We start from the raw sequence: 21896 nt of genomic DNA on the forward strand, positions 1-21896 counted from the left end.
GAAAAATATATATATAAAGGGCGGGAAAGGCTGTAAACTTTAATAAAGAGTTTGGGTTGGTGGGTGAGTGACAAAAAAAATGAAAGTTTTATTTATTTATTTATTTTTTTTTAAATATTAGTAGTACTAGTAGTGTAGTCTACAGTAGTGTTGGGCGAACACCTAGATGTTCGGGTTCGCGAACGTTCGCCGAACATCGCCGCGATGTTCGGGTGTTCGACCCGAACTCCGAACATAATGGAAGTCAATGGGGACCCGAACTTTCGTGCTTTGTAAAGCTTCCTTACATGCTACATACCCCAAATTTGCAGGGTATGTGCACTTTGGGAGTGGGTACAAGAGGGAAAAAAAATTAGCAAAAAGAGCTTATAGTTTTTGAGAAAATCGATTTTAAAGTTTCAAAGGGAAAACTGTCTTTTAAATGCGGGAAATGTCTGTTTTCTTTGCACAGGTAACATGCTTTTTGTCGGCATGCAGTCATAAATGTAATACATATAAGAGGTTCCAGGAAAAGGGACCGGTAACGCTAACCCAGCAGCAGCACACGTGATGGAACAGGAGGAGGGTGGCGCAGGAGGAGAAGGCCACGCTTTGAGACACAACAACCCAGGCCTTGCATGAGGACAAGAAGCGTGCGGATAGCAATTTGCATTTTGTCGCCATGCAGTCATAAATGTAATACAGATGAGAGGTTCAATAAACAGGGACCGGAAACGCTAACCCATCACAGATGTTCATTGTTCATGTTACTTGGTTGGGGTCCGGGAGTGTTGCGTAGTTGTTTCCAATCCAGGATTGATTCATTTTAATTTGAGTCAGACGGTCTGCATTTTCTGTGGAGAGGTGGATACGCCGATCTGTGACGATGCCTCCGGCAGCACTGAAACAGCGTTCCGACATAACGCTGGCTGCCGGGCAAGCCAGTACCTCTATTGCGTACATTGCCAGTTTGTGCCAGGTGTCTAGCTTCGATACCCAATAGTTGAAGGGTGCAGATGGATTGTTCAACACAGCTATGCCATCTGACATGTAGTCCTTGACCATCTTCTCCAGGCGATCGGTGTTGGAGGTGGATCTGCACGCTTGCTGTTCTGTGTGCTGCTGCATGGGTGTCAGAAAATTTTCCCACTCCAAGGACACTGCCGATACCATTCCCTTTTGGGCACTAGCTGCGGCTTGTGTTGTTTGCTGCCCTCCTGGTCGTCCTGGGTTTGCGGAAGTCAGTCTGTCGGCGTACAACTGGCTAGAGGAGGGGGAGGATGTCAATCTCCTCTCTAAGTATGTCTATGATACCTCAGCGCAATGGATACCACTTGGTCCGCTTAAAGCAGGATAGTCACAGTACCTGTTCCTGGAGTTCCCACCTCTTGGACTTTGCGGAGTGAGTTAAAACGGAGCTGTGATCTTGCTGTAATCCCGACAACCACACACCGCTCCGTATGGGTGCTAGGACGGTCACGCTGGACGGATTTCCGGGCCTCTAGGTCATGTGATCCACACTGGATGGTTCCCCTGTGCGTTCCAAGTGCGTCCTCTGCGCGGTGCTGCAAGAGAAGCGGAAACAATAGTGCACACTGTGTGGGGCCGAAAAGACCAGGCGCAAGAATCCACTTACTAGAAGAAAATTGTTTAATAGCAGTATTGCAATGTAGCCTCCACTTCCCGACTCGAGTTTCGGCTTCCGCCTTCGTCAGGGGGTGGGGCTACAGACACAGGAGGTTATTTTTATTTGCATAACTCCTCCCTCCACATCACGGAGGAGTTTAAACCAACAGTACATAAATATATATATCTGCATGAACAATAAAAATCGCGTGTTTGGATTGCAGCCGTATAAATTGCAGCAGTATAAATTTTAAAATCCTTAGGTATCACAAGAATAAAAATATATGTAAAATATATAAAAGCAATAAGAACAATAAAAAGAACATTCTATTCAATTCTTAAAGGGACAGTACACTCAATTTATTCATCTCGTATAAAGCAGTTTAGATCAATATTGGCATTCAGGCCATGAGGAGCCAGGCTCTGTAGTTGAAATATCCAGCGGGTCTCCAACTGTGATAACCCTTTGATCACATTACCACCCCTCCAATGAGGTTTTATCAGATCTATACCATAACATCTTATACCCACAGGGTTTTTATTATGATACTTGGCGAAATGTTCTGGGACACTATGTGCCTTCTTGTCTGGGTGTCCAATATTGTACACATGTTCTGAGCACCTTTTTCTGACACGTCTGCCCGTGCGGCCCACGTATTGTAGGCCGCACGGACATTCCAAAACGTAAACAACATTAATGGATGTACATGTTATAAATTTATCAATCGTGAATCTTTTGCCATTCGAGGTGGAGGTAAAAGCAGTCATTCTTTGTCCTCCATATTCGCAAATCTTGCACACTTTAGGTTTTCTGCAGGGGTAAAAGCCCTTTAGAGTGGGGAACATCGGTGGTCTTATTTCTTTAATGCAATTTTTCACTATCTTGTCTTTTAAGTTTTGGGGTCTCCTGTAAATTATCCTAGGTTCCTCTGGGAGGGCAGGACCCAGGACAGGGTCCTTCTTGAGGATTCCCCAACTATCAGTTAAAATCTTTTTTACTTTCTTATGGTCACGTGAGTAGGTGGTGATAAAGGAGAACTCTGATTTATCCTCCACAGATTTTTCTTTACGAGTTTTTGCTATTAATCTAGTATGTCTTCCTTCCTTCAACACTCTCAACCTCTCCTCTTCAATAGTCTTCTTGTCATAACCCTTCTCCACGAAGCGGTTTACTAAAATCTTGGATTGCTTCCAGTAGTCATCATCTTTACTACAATTCCTGCGGACCCTACAAAATTGGCCTCTGGGGACATTACTTAACCAGGGAGTGTGGTGGCAACTCTTTGAATCAATATAGGAGTTGCGATCACTGTCTTTGAAATAGCACTTTGTCAACAAGGAATTACTTTCAATGAATATATTCAGATCTAGGAAATTCACATCTGTTTTACTATACGTGACCGAGAATTCCAAATTCCATTCATTAATATTGATGGAATCAATAAAAGCTAGCAAGGAAGTCTCATCTCCTTTCCAAATAAATAAACAATCATCTATAAACCGTTTCCAAACTAATAGAGGGCCTTGTTTGAAGGTTTCCAGAGAAATGTGCTCCCACTCCGCCATGTATAAATTGGCTATGCTAGGGGCATGCTTCGCCCCCATAGCCACGCCCCTTTGTTGTAGATAAAAGGATCCCTCGAACCAGAAATAATTGCAGGATGTAGAAAAATCAAAAAGATCACATATAAAGTCCACCTGTTCACTGGGTATGGTATCCCCTCTCCTTAAGTATGCAGATATAATGATCGCTGCTTTAGATATTGGGATGCAAGTGTACAATGATTTCACGTCAGCTGTACACAAAAAGAGGTTACTCCAATCCTCAATCACGGCATCTATCTGTTGTAGATTAGTAATCACATCTAACGTATCTTTTAAATAAGAAGGTGTATTCTTCACTAATGGCTGGAGAAAGGTCTCTATATATTCCCCCACCCGACAGGTAACCGAATTGATTCCCGATACAATTGGTCTGCCGGGTGGGGCTGTGACATCTTTATGGACCTTCGGTAATGCATATATGACAGGTCGTCTTGGGTATTTTATATTCAGGTAATCAAATTCCTGTTGATTTAATATCCCAACCGAGAGACCTTGTTGTAAGATTCTTTCTAACTTACATTGAAACTCCATTGTGGGGTCACCTTTCAATTTTAGGTAAGTTTCATGATCCTCTAATTGATTGTATATCTCTTTTAAATACAAATCAGTTTCCCAAACTACAATCCCGCCCCCTTTGTCCGCGGGTTTCACTGTCCATGTGTTTTCTTTCTGCATATTTTTCAAAGTCCTAGATTCTTCAGCAGAAAAATTGGACCTGCAGGGATGTATAGGGTTTGTCCTCACCTGCTGTAGTTTGTCACACATTGATTTTTTGAAAACATCAACGTACTTATTGTTGGATAATTGGGGGTTGAACACCGATGGTTTCTTTAAGCCAGTGTGTATAAAGTTGGTCTCCGATTCATTTTTCAAGGGGGCTAAATTCTGCATAAAATTCTTCTTAATGTTAAGTTTCCTTACAAACTTGTGGATATCTATGTAAGTGTGAAATTTGTCCACACCTACATCTGGGATAAACTTTAAACCCTTATCTAAAACTTGTTTGTTTGATTCAGAAACAGAAACAGTCCCCACTTCAAAGATCCCTGCATATGGTTTATTGTCTAGTCCCTCGATCTTTTTATACCCGGTGTGTAGTTTTCTTCCTCCTCGCTTTCCTCTTGCTCTCTGTATCTTTTTCTCTCCCAATTTATCCCTCTCCTTTCCTCTGGTTCCCACTGTGCGTTGAATCTCGGTTTGGGGTATCTCATTGGAATTCTGGGTCGGTATTGGGGTTTGTATCTGTGTGGTTCTCCCTTGGGGGCTCTCCAAGGGGGACGTTGGGGTCTCCAATCTTGAAAACTCGATGGTGATTCGGGATCCAGTGGAGCATATCTATTTTGAGTGTTTATATATTTAGGAAATCTGACTCCTTTCTGTTTACCCCCTCCTGGAGTTCCCTGATGTACAATGTGGGGTGGCTTCTGAGGTACTGGTTGGGGAGCTGGTTTAGATGGTGGTACTGGTTGTGGTTTCTTTTTTTTGCCATCTATACATATATTTATTTCGACAATCTGTTTTGTCCCTCAAGAATTTCTTCTGTTTTTTATTTTTTACTACAATTTCATTTTGAATGACTGCATCCTTACAGCTTTTGGATAGAACAGTGTATTCCTCCATAGCTTTAAATGGGGTTAATTGATCTTTAATAATATCAATATTGTGGCTTACGTCTTTTAATTTAGCCGATCTCCTACTTAAGATGATCTCCATTGCTCCCAACGCACAATTTTCCAAAAAATTGAGCCATTCAGGATCATCTCCTTCTTTCCTAATATCCTCATGTAATTGCAAGTTCCACCTAAGGGTGGGAGGGATAATCCTATCCGTTTTATATTGCTCCAACATGAGGACATCCCATTTCATGCTATTTTCTTTAACTAGTAGTCTTTCCAGCTGACAGAAAGTAGTTTCTAAGTCATTACTTTCAATAGTAGGTTCTTCTAAGATGTCGACCATCTTCTCCAGGCGATCGATGTTGGAGGTGGATCTGCACGCTTGCTGTTCTGTGTGCTGCTGCATGGGTGTCAGAAAATTTTCCCACTCCAAGGACACTGCCGATACCATTCGCTTTTGGGCACTAGCTGCGGCTTGTGTTGTTTGCTGCCCTCCTGGTCGTCCTGGGTTTGCGGAAGTCAGTCTGTCGGCGTACAACTGGCTAGAGGAGGGGGAGGATGTCAATCTCCTCTCTAAAGTCTCCACAAGGGCCTGCTGGTATTCTTCCATTTTGACCTGTCTGGCTCTTTCTTCAAGCAGTTTTGGAACATTGTGTTTGTACCGTGTATCCAGAAGGGTATAAACCCAGTAATTGGTGTTGTCCAGAATGCGCACAATGTGTGGGTCGCGTTCAATGCAGTCCTAGGCCGAAGAGGTCATAGCCTAGGGTCACAAAAACCTGTTTATTTGGGCAATTTCAATGGTGGCGAGTCTGACGTACATAAATCGCAGCAATGGCCGTTAGCAACGTCTGAATCTCACGAAATGTCTCATGCAGGTAGAAGACATATTGTTAGACTTGGGCTCCAAAGATGGGTTCCCTACATCTCTGCAAACCAGAGTTACAGGGCTCCAAATTTGGTAAAATCCCCCATAGGCTTTCATTGGGCCTCCTATTTACAGTTCCAAAATCTCACATCTTTTCAAAGGGCAATTGCTCAGCAGTGGCAAATTTTCTAGCATTGTAGTGACCCTTAGGGGGAACATGACTGGTGAGTTTCGGGCCCCTAGGCCGAAGAGGTCAGAGCCTAGGGTCACAAAAACCTGTTTATTTGGGCAATTTCAATGGTAGTGATGGTGACGTACATAAATCTCAGCCATGGCCGTTAGCAACGTCTGAATTTCACAAAATGTCTCATGCAGGCAGAAGACATATTGTTAGACTTGGATTCCAAAGATGGGGTCCCTACATCTCTGCAAACCAGAGTTACAGGGCTCCAAAATTGGTAAAATCCCCCATAGGCTTTCATTGGGCCTCCTATTTACAGTTCCAAAATCTCACATCTTTTCAAAGGGCAATTGCTCAGCAGTGGCAAATTTTCTAGCATTGTAGGGACCCTTAGGGGGAACATGACTGGTGAGTTTCGGGCCCCTAGGCCGAAGAGGTCATAGCCTAGGGTCACAAAAACCTGTTTATTTGGGCTATTTCAATGGTAGTGATGGTGACGTACATAAATCTCAGCATGGCCGTTAGCAACGTCTGAATTTCACGAAATGTCTCATGCAGGTAGAAGACATATTGTTAGACTTGGATTCCAAAGATGGGGTCCCTACATCTCTGCAAACCAGAGTTACAGGGGTCCAAAATTGGTAAAATCCCCCATAGGCTTTCATTGCCTCCCTATTTCACTTTCCAAAATCTCACATCTTTTCAAAGGGCAATTGCTCAGCAGTGGCAAATTTCTAGCATTGTAGGGACCCTTAGGGGGAACATGACTGGTGAGTTTTGGGCCCCTAGGCCGAAGAGGTCATAGCCTAGGGTCACAAAAACCTGTTTATTTGGGCTATTTCAATGGTAGTGATGGTGACGTACATAAATCTCAGCCATGGCCGTTAGCAACGTCTGAATTTCACGAAATGTCTCATGCAGGTAGAAGACATATTGTTAGACTTGGATTCCAAAGATGGGGTCCCTACATCTCTGCAAACCAGAGTTACAGGGGTCCAAAATTGGTAAAATCCCCCATAGGCTTTCATTGCCTCCCTATTTCATTTTCATCAATCTCACATCTTTTCAAAGGGCAATGGCTCAGCAGTACCAAATTTTCTAGCATTGTAGGGACCCTTAGGGGGATCATGACTGGTGAGTTTTGCCACTGCTGAGCCATTGCCCTTTGAAATGGTGTGAGATTTTGGAACGGTAAATAGTAGGCCCAATGAAAGCCTATGGGGGATTTTACCAATTTTGGAGCCCTGTAACTCTGGTTTGCAGAGATGTAGAGACCCCATCTTTGGAATTCAAGTCTAACAATATGTCTTCTACCTGCATGAGACATTTCGTGAAATTCAGACGTTGCTAACGGCCATGGCTGAGATTTATGTACGTCACCATCACTACCATTGAAATAGCCCAAATAAACAGGTTTTTGTGACCCTAGGCTATGACCTCTTCGGCCTAGGGGCCCGAAACTCACCAGTCATGTTCCCCCTAAGGTCCCTACAATGCTAGAAAATTTGCCACTGCTGAGCAATTGCCCTTTGAAAAGATGTGAGATTTTGGAAAGTGAAATAGGGAGGCAATGAAAGCCTATGGGGGATTTTACCAATTTTGGACCCCTGTAACTCTGGTTTGCAGAGATGTAGGGACCCCATCTTTGGAATCCAAGTCTAACAATATGTCTTCTACCTGCATGAGACATTTCGTGAGATTCAGACGTTGCTAACGGCCATGGCTGAGATTTATGTACGTCACCATCACTACCATTGAAATAGCCCAAATAAACAGGTTTTTGTGACCCTAAGCTATGACCTCTTCGGCCTAGGGGCCCGAAACTCACCAGTCATGTTCCCCCTAAGGGTCCCTACAATGCTAGAAAATTTGCCACTGCTGAGCAATTGCCCTTTGAAAAGATGTGAGATTTTGGAAAGTGAAATAGGGAGGCAATGAAAGCCTATCGGGGATTTTACCAATTTTGGACCCCTGTAACTCTGGTTTGCAGAGATGTAGGGACCCCATCTTTGGAATCCAAGTCTAACAATATGTCTTCTACCTGCATGAGACATTTCGTGAGATTCAGACGTTGCTAACGACCATGGCTGAGATTTATGTACGTCACCATCACTACCATTGAAATAGCCCAAATAAACAGGTTTTTGTGACCCTAGGCTATGACTTCTTCGGCCTAGGGGCCCGAAACTCACCAGTCATGTTCCCCCTAAGGGTCCCTACAATGCTAGAAAATTTGCCACTGCTGAGCAATTGCCCTTTGAAAAGATGTGAGATTTTGGAACTGTAAATAGGAGGCCCAATGAAAGCCTATGGGGGATTTTACCAAATTTGGAGCCCTGTAACTCTGGTTTGCAGAGATGTAGGGAACCCATCTTTGGAGCCCAAGTCTAACAATATGTCTTCTACCTGCATGAGACATTTCGTGAGATTCAGACGTTGCTAACGGCCATTGCTGCGATTTATGTACGTCAGACTCGCCACCATTGAAATTGCCCAAATAAACAGGTTTTTGTGACCCTAGGCTATGACCTCTTCAGCCTAGGACTGCATTGAACGCGACCCACGCATTGTGCGCATTCTGGACAACACCAATTACTGGGTTTATACCCTTCTGGATCCACGGTACAAACACAATGTTCCAAAACTGCTTGAAGAAAGAGCCAGACAGGTCAAAATGGAAGAATACCAGCAGGCCCTTGTGGAGACTTTAGAGAGGAGATTGACATCCTCCCACTCCTCTAGCCAGTTGTACGCCGACAGACTGACTTCCGCAAACCCAGGACGACCAGGAGGGCAGCAAACAACACAAGCCGCAGCTAGTGCCCAAAAGCGAATGGTATCGGCAGTGTCCTTGGAGTGGGAAAATTTTCTGACACCCATGCAGCAGCACACAGAACAGCAAGCGTGCAGATCCACCTCCAACATCGATCGCCTGGAGAAGATGGTCAAGGACTACATGTCAGATGGCATAGCTGTGTTGAACAATCCATCTGCACCCTTCAACTATTGGGTATCGAAGCTAGACACCTGGCACAAACTGGCAATGTACGCAATAGAGGTGCTGGCTTGCCCGGCAGCCAGCGTTATGTCGGAACGCTGTTTCAGTGCTGCCGGAGGCATCGTCACAGATCGGCGTATCCGCCTCTCCACAGAAAATGCAGACCGTCTGACTCAAATTAAAATGAATCAATCCTGGATTGGAAACGACTACGCAACGCAACACTCCCGGACCCCAACCAAGTAACATGAACAATGAACATCTGTGATGGGTTAGGCCCGGTTCACATTAGCGGTCGCCGTCCGGAATCGCCGTGCCGGAGCCGGACCGCATGCGGACCGGACGAAACGGACGCACGGCATAGCAATGAAAGTCTATGCGACCGTTCACATGCGTCCGTTTCGTCCGGACCGGAGCCGGACCGGATCCGGACTCCGGCGTCCGTTCCAACATGCGCTATTTTTTGGTCCGGCTCCACCGGCTGACGTATCCGGACCGGAGCCGGACTGTTGCATCCGGCCAATGAAAAAAAACCAATGAGGACCGGAGAGCGCACAACACACTGGCTATAAAAACCGGACGTTCTACCCCACTTCCTATGCTTTCTCTATGGTATGGTGGCCATTTTGGATGGAGACCACATGGGCCCAGCGTTCACAGAGTGGAGCAGCAGTGACTTCAAGCTGGAGCTCTTTGGCAGCAACATGTCTGACAATATGTCTGATAACGAGGGGGTGAGGCCCTACACAGCAGAAGACCTCATCCTACAGGTGCAGCAGGTACCAGCCCTGTGGGACAAGGGGGATGCGGACCACAGCAACATCAAAAAATGCAGAGGCCTGTGGAAAAAAATTGCCAAGCTGTATGTGGAGGACTTTGAGCACTTGAGCAAGAAACAGCAAGGCACAGAGGGTATGTTGACTAGAAGTTTTTGGGGGGGCTTGTGGTTAGCTTGTGATGTATTCCACTTTTGCTATGGATTTGTGTCACCCACGTGTTGCCCATCCACCCGTGGCCCACCCACCTGTTCCCCACCCACCTGTACCCCACCTGTGATGTATCCAACCAACCTGTACCCCACCTGTGATGTATCCCACCCACCTGTGATGTATCCCACCCACCTGTGATGTATCCCACCCACCTGTACCCCACCTGTGATGTATCCCACCCACCTGTGATGTATCCCACCCACCTGTACCCCACCTGTGATGTATCCCACCCACCTGTGATGTATCCCACCCACCTGTGATGTATCCCACCCACCTGTGATGTATCCCACCCACCTGTGATGTATCCCACACACCTGTACCCCACCTGTGATGTATCCCACCCACCTGTGATGTAACCCACCCACCTGTGATGTATCCCACCCACCTGTACCCCACCTGTGATGTATCCCACCCACCTGTACCCCACCTGTGATGTATCCCACCCACCTTTGATGCATCCCACCCACCTGTACCCCACCTGTGATGTATCCCACCCACCTGTGATGCATCCCACCCACCTGTACCCCACCTGTGATGTATCCCACCCACCTGTGATGTACCCCCCCTGTGATGTATCCCACCCACCTGTGATGTATCCCACACACCTGTACCCCACCTGTGATGTATCCCACCCACCTGTGATGTATCCCACCCACCTGTACCCCACCTGTGATGTATCCCACCCACCTGTACCCCACCTGTGATGTATCCCACCCACCTGTGATGCATCCCACCCACCTGTACCCCACCTGTGATGTATCCCACCCACCTGTGATGTATCCCACCCACCTGTGATGTATCCCACCCACCTGTACCCCACCTGTGATGTATCCCACCCACCTGTGATGTATCCCACCCACCTGTGATGTATCCCACCCACCTGTGATGTACCCCACCTGTGATGTATCCCAACCACCTGTGATGTATCCCACCAACCTGTACCCCACCTGTGATGTATCCCACCCACCTGTGATGTATCCCACCCACCTTTGATGCATCCCACCCACCTGTACCCCACCTGTGATGTATCCCACCCACCTGTACCCCACCTGTGATGTATCCCACCCACCTGTGATGCATCCCACCCACCTGTACCCCACCTGTGATGTATCCCACCCACCTGTGATGTACCCCACCTGTGATGTATCCCACCCACCTGTGATGTATCCCACCCACCTGTGATGTATCCCACACACCTGTACCCCACCTGTGATGTATCCCACCCACCTGTGATGTATCCCACCCACCTGTGATGTACCCCACCTGTGATGTATCCCACCCACCTGTGATGTATCCCACCAACCTGTACCCCACCTGTGATGTATCCCACCCACCTGTGATGTACCCCACCTGTGATGTATCCCACCCACCTGTGATGTACCCCACCTGTGATGTATCCCACCCACCTGCGATGTACCCCACCTGTGCACATAAAACATACACAATGACCAATTATTAAACATCTATTTCTTGTAAAAAATTAACACATTTAAAATCACTTAAAAACTTGAAACTACAAAATAAACACATTTCAACAAAACATATTAAAAACCAAACATTCACCCTCGTCCTGGTGGTGTATTAAAATAAAGCCTCAGTTGGTCCCTGTTCCGCAGTGACACTACCCTTGGCCTGCTTGCATACCTCCGCAGGGGCATAAGTGGAAGCACATTCGGGGGTTCCGGAGTGTGTCTCTTTCCTCCTGCCGCACAAAGTTGTGGAGGATGCATGCTGCCTTCACCACGACAACTGCGTTGGCCGGTTTCAGCAGCATGGGCGTGTGGAACACCCTCCACTTTGACACCAGGATCCCAAATGTGCACTCCACCATTCTCCTTGCACGGCTCAACCGAGCATTGAAGTGTAGCTGGCTGGCATCAAGTCCCCTGTCTGGGTACGGACGCATTACATGGTCGGACAGGGCGAAGGCCTCGTCCCCCACAAACACATAGGGGTAGGCCGGTGCCCTTGTCCCAGGCCAGGGTCTGTCACGGGGGAGACGCAGTCTGCCTTCCTCCAGCAGCCGGCAAAGGGTCGTACGCTGGAAAATTCCAGAGTCATTGGAACTACCGTACGACCCCACGTCCACGTACACAAACTTGTAGTCCGCATCTGCCACTGCCATTAGAACAATGCTAAAGTACTTTTTATAGTTGAAATAATGGCTGCCACTCCCCACGGGTTTCTGAATCCTGATGTGTTTCCCATCCAGTGCGCCAACACAATTAGGAAACTTGCACTCGGTCCAGAAGCCCTGGGCGATCTCCTCCCATTTCTTGGTGTCTGGCACAGGCATGTATCTGGCCCTCAGTCGCGTCCAAATGATCTTTGAAGTCCTCACGACGATGCCTGCCACCGTGCTCTTCCCAATACGAAATGTCACATGTAGCGATGTATATGTTTGTCCAGTTGCGATGTACCTACAAGAGAAATAATCGAAATCAATTTTTCATGTCGTTACAGGAGAAAGGTTCAAGACAAGGTGGCGCAATATACGTGATGCATACGTAAAATGGCTACGGAAGAAAAAACTTGCCGAACGAAGTGGCAGTGGCGGGGGAAAGCGACCAAAAGACTACCAATTTGCCAAGCAATTATCTTTCATCAATGAAAGCTTGGAACCTAGACTGTAAGTACCACTACTGTGGGCAGGAACTGAGAACTCATTTTAGCAGACAACTACCATGACTTCGGCCATGTATTGAACTGGCCTCAATTCCCATGGCTTTAGCGAACTTTTCTCAAAAGCTTTATCAAACGTTTGGTAGAAACGGTTGATAAAGTGTTTGATTAGTGTTTGCTAGCTCTGTGAATTGACGCCACATGCTGTTTGGCACACCAATAAATATTTTTTTTTATCTACAGGACTGAAGACAATTTGGAGCAAGAGGAACCGACCCAGGAGGCACGCTTCAGCAGTGAGGAGAGCGTGTTGGATGATGAGGTCGCCGATGTCACCTATTGCCCCGAGGAGAGGAGTAGGAGGAGGGAGTCCTTCGCTATCCAAGCTCTCGGCTTTGATGATGACTTGGGAGAAGAGAGCTTGGATGTTGAGGTTGCAGGACCGAGTGTGGCAGAAGCTGCACCTCCACAATCGACCGGTATGGAAGATCCAGGGGACCAAGAACAAAGAGAGGAGCACAGAGAGACTGCAGCACAACCAGCGCGCAGGGCAACCCCGACGCAGGCCAGAGGACGGGAAGATGCTGCCACACCACCAGTGAGGCGTCGAGGTACCCTCCCCCCAACAAGGAGAGAGACAGAGTCCGAGATGTCCGGGGCTGTCTCCGGACTTCTCGGGATTCTGCAGAGCCACCAAACACTCATAACCCGGCAGTTGCAAGATGAGGACAGGGGCCATATCATGGAGCAGTACAAGTCCCACATCACTTCACTGCAATGTGAGCTCGAAGCTGTACATGGGCACTACAGGGACGAGCTGAAAATGATGCATGAGATGCACAGAGGAGAAATCGACCAACTGCGTGCGCAGCATCATCAGTCGGTGGGCCAGCTGCAGAACATGATGCAGCAAATGCATCAACAAAGCAAGGAACTGCTGAAATTGCAGGCACACCCGTGTTTTCACACTGTGATGTCTCTACTACCATATTTGGAAAAGGTGCCTTCCCAAAACATGATGGCGTGCCATTCCACTTTGCTGGACACGATCAAACAACACATGGACACGCCATTGTTGCAACCACCAATTTTTAGACCCCCACAACCTACAGCGGTGCCCCCCTGGCAATCATCACAGATGTACACCGGCTACAGAGGCAGTCAATATGGGCCACCGCTGTCAGGGTCCAGCTCATCCACGACCAGCACCCAAGAGAGTCCAGATTTCCAGGCAGCAACTCCCACCTTTTCTAGTAGTGGTGCCGATCAAATTTGAAAAAAACAGTCATATTGTTCCTGGACATGCTCCTCTGAATACCTCCGATCCTCGGAGGAAGGATACCATCCCAGGGCTTTTTAGCCCAACCTTTTCCCTGCCCCATCTCCTTCAACCAAGGTTCAGAGGTGTTCAGATGACCATGTCAGGGAACTTTTGTTTTTGCTGGACTTGAACTTTAGGGCCTGGTGTCCCCGAAAGACACTACCTGGGTCACAACCTTGTGCCTGTTGCACTGCACCTGTAGTCCTGCACCTGTGCCTTTGATTCCTCTTCTTCCTTACTTTGTTCTTGTTCCTAACCACTTGCGCAAGACCCTTTGAACCATGGATGAAGGACACCTTGACTGGTCGGTGAGAGGCCTAGCCTTTTCACTGACCTGTGTCCTTCATCCATGGCTCAGAGGGTCCTGTGCCAGTGGTTAGGTTTTAGAAGCTCTAATTTAGGGCCTGGTGTCCCCTAAAGACACTACCTGTAGTCCTGCACCTCTGCCATCGGTTCCTCTTGCTCCTCACTTTGTTCTTGTTCCTAACCACTTGCACAAGACCCTTTGAACCATGGATGAAGGACACCTTGACTGGTCGGTGAGAGGCCTAGCCTTTTCACTGACCTGTGTCCTTCATCCATGGCTCAGAGGGTCCTGTGCCAGTGGTTAGGTTTAAGAAGCACTAATTTAGGGCCTGGTGTCCCCTAAAGACACTACCTGTAGTCCTGCACCTCTGCCATCGGTTCCTCTTGCTCCTCACTTTGTTCTTGTTCCTAACCACTTGCACAAGACCCTTTGAACCATGGATGAAGGACACCTTGACTGGTCGGTGAGAGGCCTAGCCTTTTCACTGACCTGTGTCCTTCATCCATGGCTCAGAGGGTCCTGTGCCAGTGGTTAGGTTTTAGAAGCACTAATTTAGGGCCTGGTGTCCCCTAAAGACACTACCTGTAGTCCTGCACCTCTGCCATCGGTTCCTCTTGCTCCTCACTTTGTTCTTGTTTCTAACCACTTGCACAAGACCCTTTGAACCATGGATGAAGGACACCTTGACTGGTCGGTGAGAGGCCTAGCCTTTTCACTGACCTGTGTCCTTCATCCATGGCTCAGAGGGTCCTGTGCCAGTGGTTAGGTTTTAGAAGCACTAATTTAGGGCCTGGTGTCCCCTAAAGACACTACCTGTAGTCCTGCACCTCTGCCATCGGTTCCTCTTGCTCCTCACTTTGTTCTTGTTCCTAACCACTTGCACAAGACCCTTTGAACCATGGATGAAGGACACCTTGACTGGTCGGTGAGAGGCCTAGCCTTTTCACTGACCTGTGTCCTTCATCCATGGCTCAGAGGGTCCTGTGCCAGTGGTTAGGTTTTTGAAAGCACTTCAATTTTAGGGCCTGGTGTCCCCGAAAGACACTACCTGGGTCACAACCTTGTGCCTGTTGCACTGCACCTGTAGTCCTGCACCTCTGCCATCGGTTCCTCTTGCTCCTCACTTTGTTCTTGTTCCTAACCACTTGCACAAGACCCTTTGAACCATGGATGAAGGACACCTTGACTGGTCGGTGAGAGGCCTAGCCTTTTCACTGACCTGTGTCCTTCATCCATGGCTCAGAGGGTCCTGTGCCAGTGGTTAGGTTTTTGAAAGCACTTCAATTTTAGGGCCTGGTGTCCCCGAAAGACACTACCTGGGTCACAACCTTGTGCCTGTTGCACTGCACCTGTAGTCCTGCACCTCTGCCATCGGTTCCTCTTGCTCCTCACTTTGTTCTTGTTCCTAACCACTTGCACAAGACCCTTTGAACCATGGATGAAGGACACCTTGACTGGTCGGTGAGAGGCCTAGCCTTTTCACTGACCTGTGTCCTTCATCCATGGCTCAGAGGGTCCTGTGCCAGTGGTTAGGTTTTTGAAAGCACTTCAATTTTAGGGCCTGGTGTCCCCGAAAGACACTACCTGGGTCACAACCTTGTGCCTGTTGCACTGCACCTGTAGTCCTGCACCTCTGCCATCGGTTCCTCTTGCTCCTCACTTTGTTCTTGTTCCTAACCACTTGCACAAGACCCTTTGAACCATGGATGAAGGACACCTTGACTGGTCGGTGAGAGGCCTAGCCTTTTCACTGACCTGTGTCCTTCATCCATGGCTCAGAGGGTCCTGTGCCAGTGGTTAGGTTTTTGAAAGCACTTTAATATTAGGGACTGGTGTCCCCGAAAGACACTTGGGCAGCTATGCCCTGCAACTCTTCCAGCACAAAGTTGGTGGTTGGTGTTCCTTAATAACACTGACCGGGCTATACCATAGATATGTTATTTTTTGTCTTCCATGTTGGAAGAATGTTTTCATGTTGGAAAGTGGTTGTTTTTGCAATAAAGAAATTTGTTTTTACATACCTCAGTGTGATGAGTAGTTGTTCTTGTGGTGTGACTGCTCTCCTGAACGTGGTATCCTTCTTCCTAAGGTCATCCTTCACCATCTCCAAAAGGGTATCAAACCTGTCAGGAGATGGAAAGGAAGAAGCTGTAAAGTATGTTGTGGGACAAGGTGTTGGGTGGAGGATGGGGGAGGTGTGTTTACAGAAGTTTGGGAGTGTTGTGGAGGGTGGGGGTGTAGTGTATATCTAGGTATACAGGTGTGTGGGGGTCAGGGTGGTGTGTTTAGCTAGGTATACAGGGATGAGGTGTTTTGGGGGTGAGGGTGGGGTGTTTAGGGATGGTGGGGGTTGGTGTATTTAGGCCTATACTTACAGGGGAATAGACATCCGAGTGTAGCTGTAGAACTTCTGTGGGTGTCGTCTGAGGTCCCGGTAGAGGGCCTGGAACTCTCCCTTCCTCTGCCTCCTGGCTAGTAGAGGGTGCACCCACCATCTCCTGCGAGAAGCACGCCTTCTCCCCACATAGTAGTAGGTGAACAACAGGAAGGAGAGAATTCCCAGGTAATAAGCGTAAAAAATGACTGGATCCATGGTCCCAACTGCAGTCTCTGTATCCAAGGATGGTCTCCACACGTCCACCTGTCTCCAACAATGACCCCAGAGCTTCTGCTGACCTCCCAGAACCCCAGGTATTTATACAGGTTGTTATCTCTTTAAGAATCCGGATCCGGACTGCAACCGTGTTCATACCGCACGGAAAGCGGATGCAAACGGACCGGATCCGGACCGGATCCGTACCGGAACCGTGCGGATCAGGTCCGATCCGGCTCCGGTGCGGTCCGGACATCCGGTGCGGTTTTTACAAAACCGCAAGTGTGAACGGGGCCTTAGCGTTTCCGGTCCCTCTTTATTGATCCTCTCATCTGTATTACATTTATGACTGCATGGCGACAAAATGCAAATTGCTATCCGCACGCTTCTTGTCCTCATGCAAGGCCTGGGTTGTTGTGTCTCAAAGCGTGGCCTTCTCCTCCTGCGCCACCCTCCTCCTGTTCCATCATGTGTGCTGCTGCTGGGTTAGCGTTACCGGTCCCTTTTCCTGGAACCTCTTATATGTATTACATTTATGACTGCATGCCGACAAAAAGCATGTTACCTGTGCAAAGAAAACAGACATTTCCCGCATTTAAAAGACAGTTTTCCCTTTGAAACTTTAAAATCGATTTTCTCAAAAACTATAAGCTCTTTTTGCTAAATTTTTTTTCCTCTTGTACCCACTCCCAAGGTGCACATACCCTGTAAATTTGGGGTATGTAGCATATAAGGAGGCTTTACAAAGCACGAAAGTTCGGGTCCCCATTGACTTCCATTATGTTCGGAGTTCGGCTCGAACACCCGAACATCGCGGCCATGTTCGGCCCGAACATCTAGATGTTCGCCCAACACTACACGTGACCCGTTCGGCCAATCACAGCGCTAGTCGAACGTTCGGGTAACGTTCGGCCATGCGCTCTTAGTTCGGCCATATGGCCGAACAGTTTGGCCGAACACCATCAGGTGTTCGGTCGAACTCGAACATCACCCGAACAGGGTGATGTTCTGCAGAACCCGAACAGTGGCAAACACTGTTCGCCCAACACTAGTCTACAGTAGTCGATAACTAACTCGTGTGACAGACAGTGACAAATAAAAGTCTGTCACACACGGACATAATGAATAGGGTCAGGCAGAGATGACAGGCAGTCACAGATCACAACAGATGCTGCCCTCTGTAAAGTAACTAACACAGTACTGAAGCTAATAAACTCACAGACTAACAACAGTACAAATTAAGTAAACGAGTACGTAGGTAAATAAAAACTAACTATAATCCCTAGTAGTAGTAGTGTAGTAGACTAGTAGTCGATAACTAACTCGTTTGACCGACAGTAGCAATCAAAGTCTGTCACACACGGACGCAATCAATAGGGTCGGGCAGAGCTGACAAGCAGTCACAGATCACAACAGATGCTGCCCTCTGTAAAGTAACTAATACAGTACTGAAGCTAATAAACTCATAGAGTAACAACAGTACAAATTAAGTAAACTAGTATTAGTACACAACTAACTATAATCCCTAACCTACCTAAGCTAGTAGTAGGCTAAGGCTTCCTAGGCTAACAGGCCTAGCCTGCACACAGACCTAACAATAGCCTAGCACAGTATACAGTATATACACTACACTAGCTGACTGAACTATAACAATCAAATCACTATCTATCTATACAGCAACATAATATATGTGTGTAGAATGTGTGGGATGCAAAACGCTGGGTTTAACAGTTGAAAAACACTTGCTAGACACGCAGCAGCACTGGAGATGCTCTCAGTACCGCAGAGTCACACAGCAAGGACGGGATCCGCAACATGGCCGACGCCTTATATAGAGGACGGGAGGGCCAGGCTCCCCTCCTCTGATTGGTTGCTAGTGCCTCGGCTGGGGGCCTTCTGATTGGGATCGGTTGAAAAGGGCGCCCGAGCTGCCTGTATGAAAAGGGCGTCGCCATAGACATCAATGTTATTTCTGGAAATATGGGCTACAAGGTGTAGAAAAGGGCGCCCGAGTTTTGATATAGGCTACAAGTGGGCTCCCCTTTGTAGCCCATATTTTTTCGGCTACAAGGTTTTCGGCTACAAGCGGGCTCCCCTTTGTATCCCATATTTTTTTCGGCTACAGTAAGGTGCCCCTCTGTAGCCCATATTATTGACTTTTTTTTGTAGCCGAAGTTTTTATATGGGCTACAAGCACTGTAAGCCGAATTATTTCATTCCCCCACTATCCATGGCGGCCTGGAGGGGGAATAGTAATTAACACATCCCGGAGTTTTTTTCTAGCTGAAGTTTGTATATGGGCTACAAGCGCTGGAAGCCGAATTATTTCATTCCCCCACTATCCATGGCGGCCTGGAGGGGGAATAGTAATTAACACATCCCGGAGTTTTTTTGTAGCCGAAGTTTTTATATGGGCTACACCAGGCGCCTTTTTTTTTTGTAGCCGAAGTTTTTATATGGGCTACACCAAGCGTCTTTTTTGTAGCCGAAGTTTATATGGGCTACACCAGGCGCCTTTTTCGTAGCCGAAGTTGGTATATATATGGGCTCCACCAGGCGCCCTTTTTTACCGGCGCCCTTTTCATGTAGACCCTTCTGATTGGCCCAATGATGTCATCCCCTGGATACCGAAGCCGAATTCGTGATCACGCGTTAACACCCGTGATCACGGCCGAATTCGAGAGGCACTATTCGGTACATTCGACTTCGAATTCGGGAGCAGGATCGCTCTTCGAATTCGAGTTTGGCAATCATGAAAATCTACCCGTTATCACGGGTAAATTCGAATTCGCGGTCTCTGGAGAGCAACCCTGTTGCCCTCTGATGTATTTATACATGTTAATTAGATCCCCATGTACGGCGTCTTTTCTCCAGACTAATTAAGCCCTGTTTATCTAACCTTTCTTACTGCAGAAATTTTAGGCCAATCCCAAATAAACAATACACAGGGGTGTAACTACATTGGGCCAGACATCTGTCAGCTGACTTTCCTCCCAACCTCCATCATAGGAGGGGGGTGGCAGGTTCTGGGGTGGGGGAGGAGTCTCATGTCCAAATTGCAGAGCAGCAGTGGAGCATTATACATTACCTGCCCCTGGTGGTGATACAGGTCCATCTTCACTTCCTCGTCAGTTTACAAGTGTTGTGCAGCCAGCCAATCACCATGCAGCTTCAGTCACGTGTCATGTGATGGGACGGAAGCCGCATGGGGATTGGCTAGCTGCACAGCACTTTTAAACTGTAGTGGAAGTAAAAACAACCTGTATCGCTGCAGGAACAGGTTATGTATAAAGCTCTGCTACCGCTTTTTACAGGTCTGCTCCCACCCCGCTTGCAATGGCGGAGGTCATGGGGCTAATGTATGCCCCTGCTTATACATGTAGTGATGCATTACAGATGATTCTTAAAAGAAACCCGAGGCGTAAGACCTATGGAGGCTGCCCTATTTAACTCATTTTAAACAATACCAGTTGCCTGGCAGTCCTGCTGACCTTTCTGTTCAGTAGGATCTAAATCACACACCCAAAACACGTATGCAGCTAATCATGTCGGCTTTGTCATAGACATCTGATCTGCTGCATGCTTGTTTAGGGTCTATGGCTTGAAGTATTAGAGGCAGAGGATCAGCAGGACAACTAGGCAATGTGCATTATTTAAAAGGAAACATACATGTCAGCCTCCATATCCCTCTTACTTTGGGTTCCCTTTAAGTGATAAAGCTCAAGTGTTCTTTACATAACTGGGTCATTTTGCACTATGTACTTCTTATCAGCCAATACGTGAATCCACTGTGAAATTGGTATAATTACTATTGATATGACATAACCTGGTTATTCTGCACTATGCACGTTTCATGAATTAAGGAATCAAATTACTATATGAAGAAGGGGGTTCTTCCACTAAACAGTAGCTAAGGGGCCTTTAAATGAATTACTGAAGTATAATAATCATAAGCCAATTAGGCATCCTATTATACATGCACTTTATTTGTGCACTTGCACTTTATAATCGTCACGTCCTAATGGGTTTGTCCATTAGTTATGGAGATGATGACTCTGGTCCCCTACCTTTCGTGTCCTTACCTCTCCCTCTAGATTGTAAGCCTTTGGGCAGGGTCCTCCTCCTTTTGTGTCCTACCTGATCATGCACCTCCATTACTGTGAACCCATGCTATGCATCTGAGTGAACCTAACTTTCCTAATCTCCATGCTCCCATCCAGTGACTGACTAAGCATTACCTGGTACTCATACTGTGCTGCGTGATCTGGTCTTTCTTGTATTCCTGTATTGTCATATTGCTGTATGTCACCCCTAAATATTGTCTGTAACCTAAATTAATGTACAGCGCTGCATAATATGTTGGCGCTTTATAAATACAATAAATAAATAAGTTAAGAAAAGGTGGGGGAAAGGCTGCGCATCCCTTACACATTTTTTTTGCTTAGCTGCTCCCAAGGTTTTAAATTTAGGGTAGGTCACTTGCCCGGAGGTTTGCCTCACCGTGGCGCAAGTGTCTAGTATAATATGCTTTGCATGCAAACCATATTGGAAGCTAAAGTTCCTCCTAGTGTAATAAATGTTAGCACTTGTCTTGGATGCAGGGCATGCATTTTTCAGTCTGACAGAGGCGGTGTATGCCTGTGCGATTAACCATTCAATTGCAACATGTGTTTAGGGATGTGCAGCCTTTCCCCCCACCTTTTCTTAACTTTGTAACTATATAACTATCAGGTTAGCTGCTCCCAGCCCCTCCTCCTGAGTTTCCTGTTTGCATGATAAGTAGTAGCAGATTTGCATATGATTTGCATCTGAATTGAATGTGAAGTGTGCAGAAAATCTATTTAGGTGCTGCACATTGAGCTGGTGGTCATTTCAGATGCAGCCTTAGTGGTATGCGTTGGCGTTCTCCTCGCTGTTCAAATAAATAAGTTACTTTTTTGGAAATATCTCTTATTTCCTCTCTGTCCTCTGTACACTAAGCCTAGTGAGCCCTACATACATAAATTACTCAGAACTCAGATCAATTCTGTTATCTGGAGAACATGGCGTTCCCCAGATAACAGAATTGATCTGAGTTCTGAGTGACAGGGAGGCATGGGGTGTAGCACTGGGGCAGACATGGTGCCCATGGTGCTGTGGCGCCCATGGCATGAGCCATGCTTGCACCCCTCTAGATACGAATGCATATGGC

At 47.1% G+C, this 21896-nt stretch overlaps 2 protein-coding genes across 3 annotated transcripts in view; one reads left to right on the forward strand and one right to left on the reverse strand.

Annotated features, from left to right (window-relative positions):
• Positions 1-21896, reverse strand: part of LOC137528788 (M1-specific T cell receptor alpha chain-like) — a 98393-nt gene that overhangs the window by 61911 nt on the left and 14586 nt on the right. The window lies entirely within an intron of this gene.
• On the forward strand, positions 9710-13905 carry LOC137528114 (uncharacterized). The gene is made up of 3 exons (XM_068249397.1): positions 9710-9785; positions 12326-12491; positions 12728-13905. Exon 3 carries the CDS (start codon positions 12966-12968, stop codon positions 13758-13760), a length of 795 nt encoding a protein of 264 aa, XP_068105498.1. The 5' UTR covers positions 9710-9785; positions 12326-12491; positions 12728-12965; the 3' UTR covers positions 13761-13905.

Source organism: Hyperolius riggenbachi, chromosome 8, assembly GCF_040937935.1.
Source record: "Hyperolius riggenbachi isolate aHypRig1 chromosome 8, aHypRig1.pri, whole genome shotgun sequence".
Taxonomy (NCBI): Eukaryota; Metazoa; Chordata; class Amphibia; order Anura; family Hyperoliidae; genus Hyperolius; species Hyperolius riggenbachi.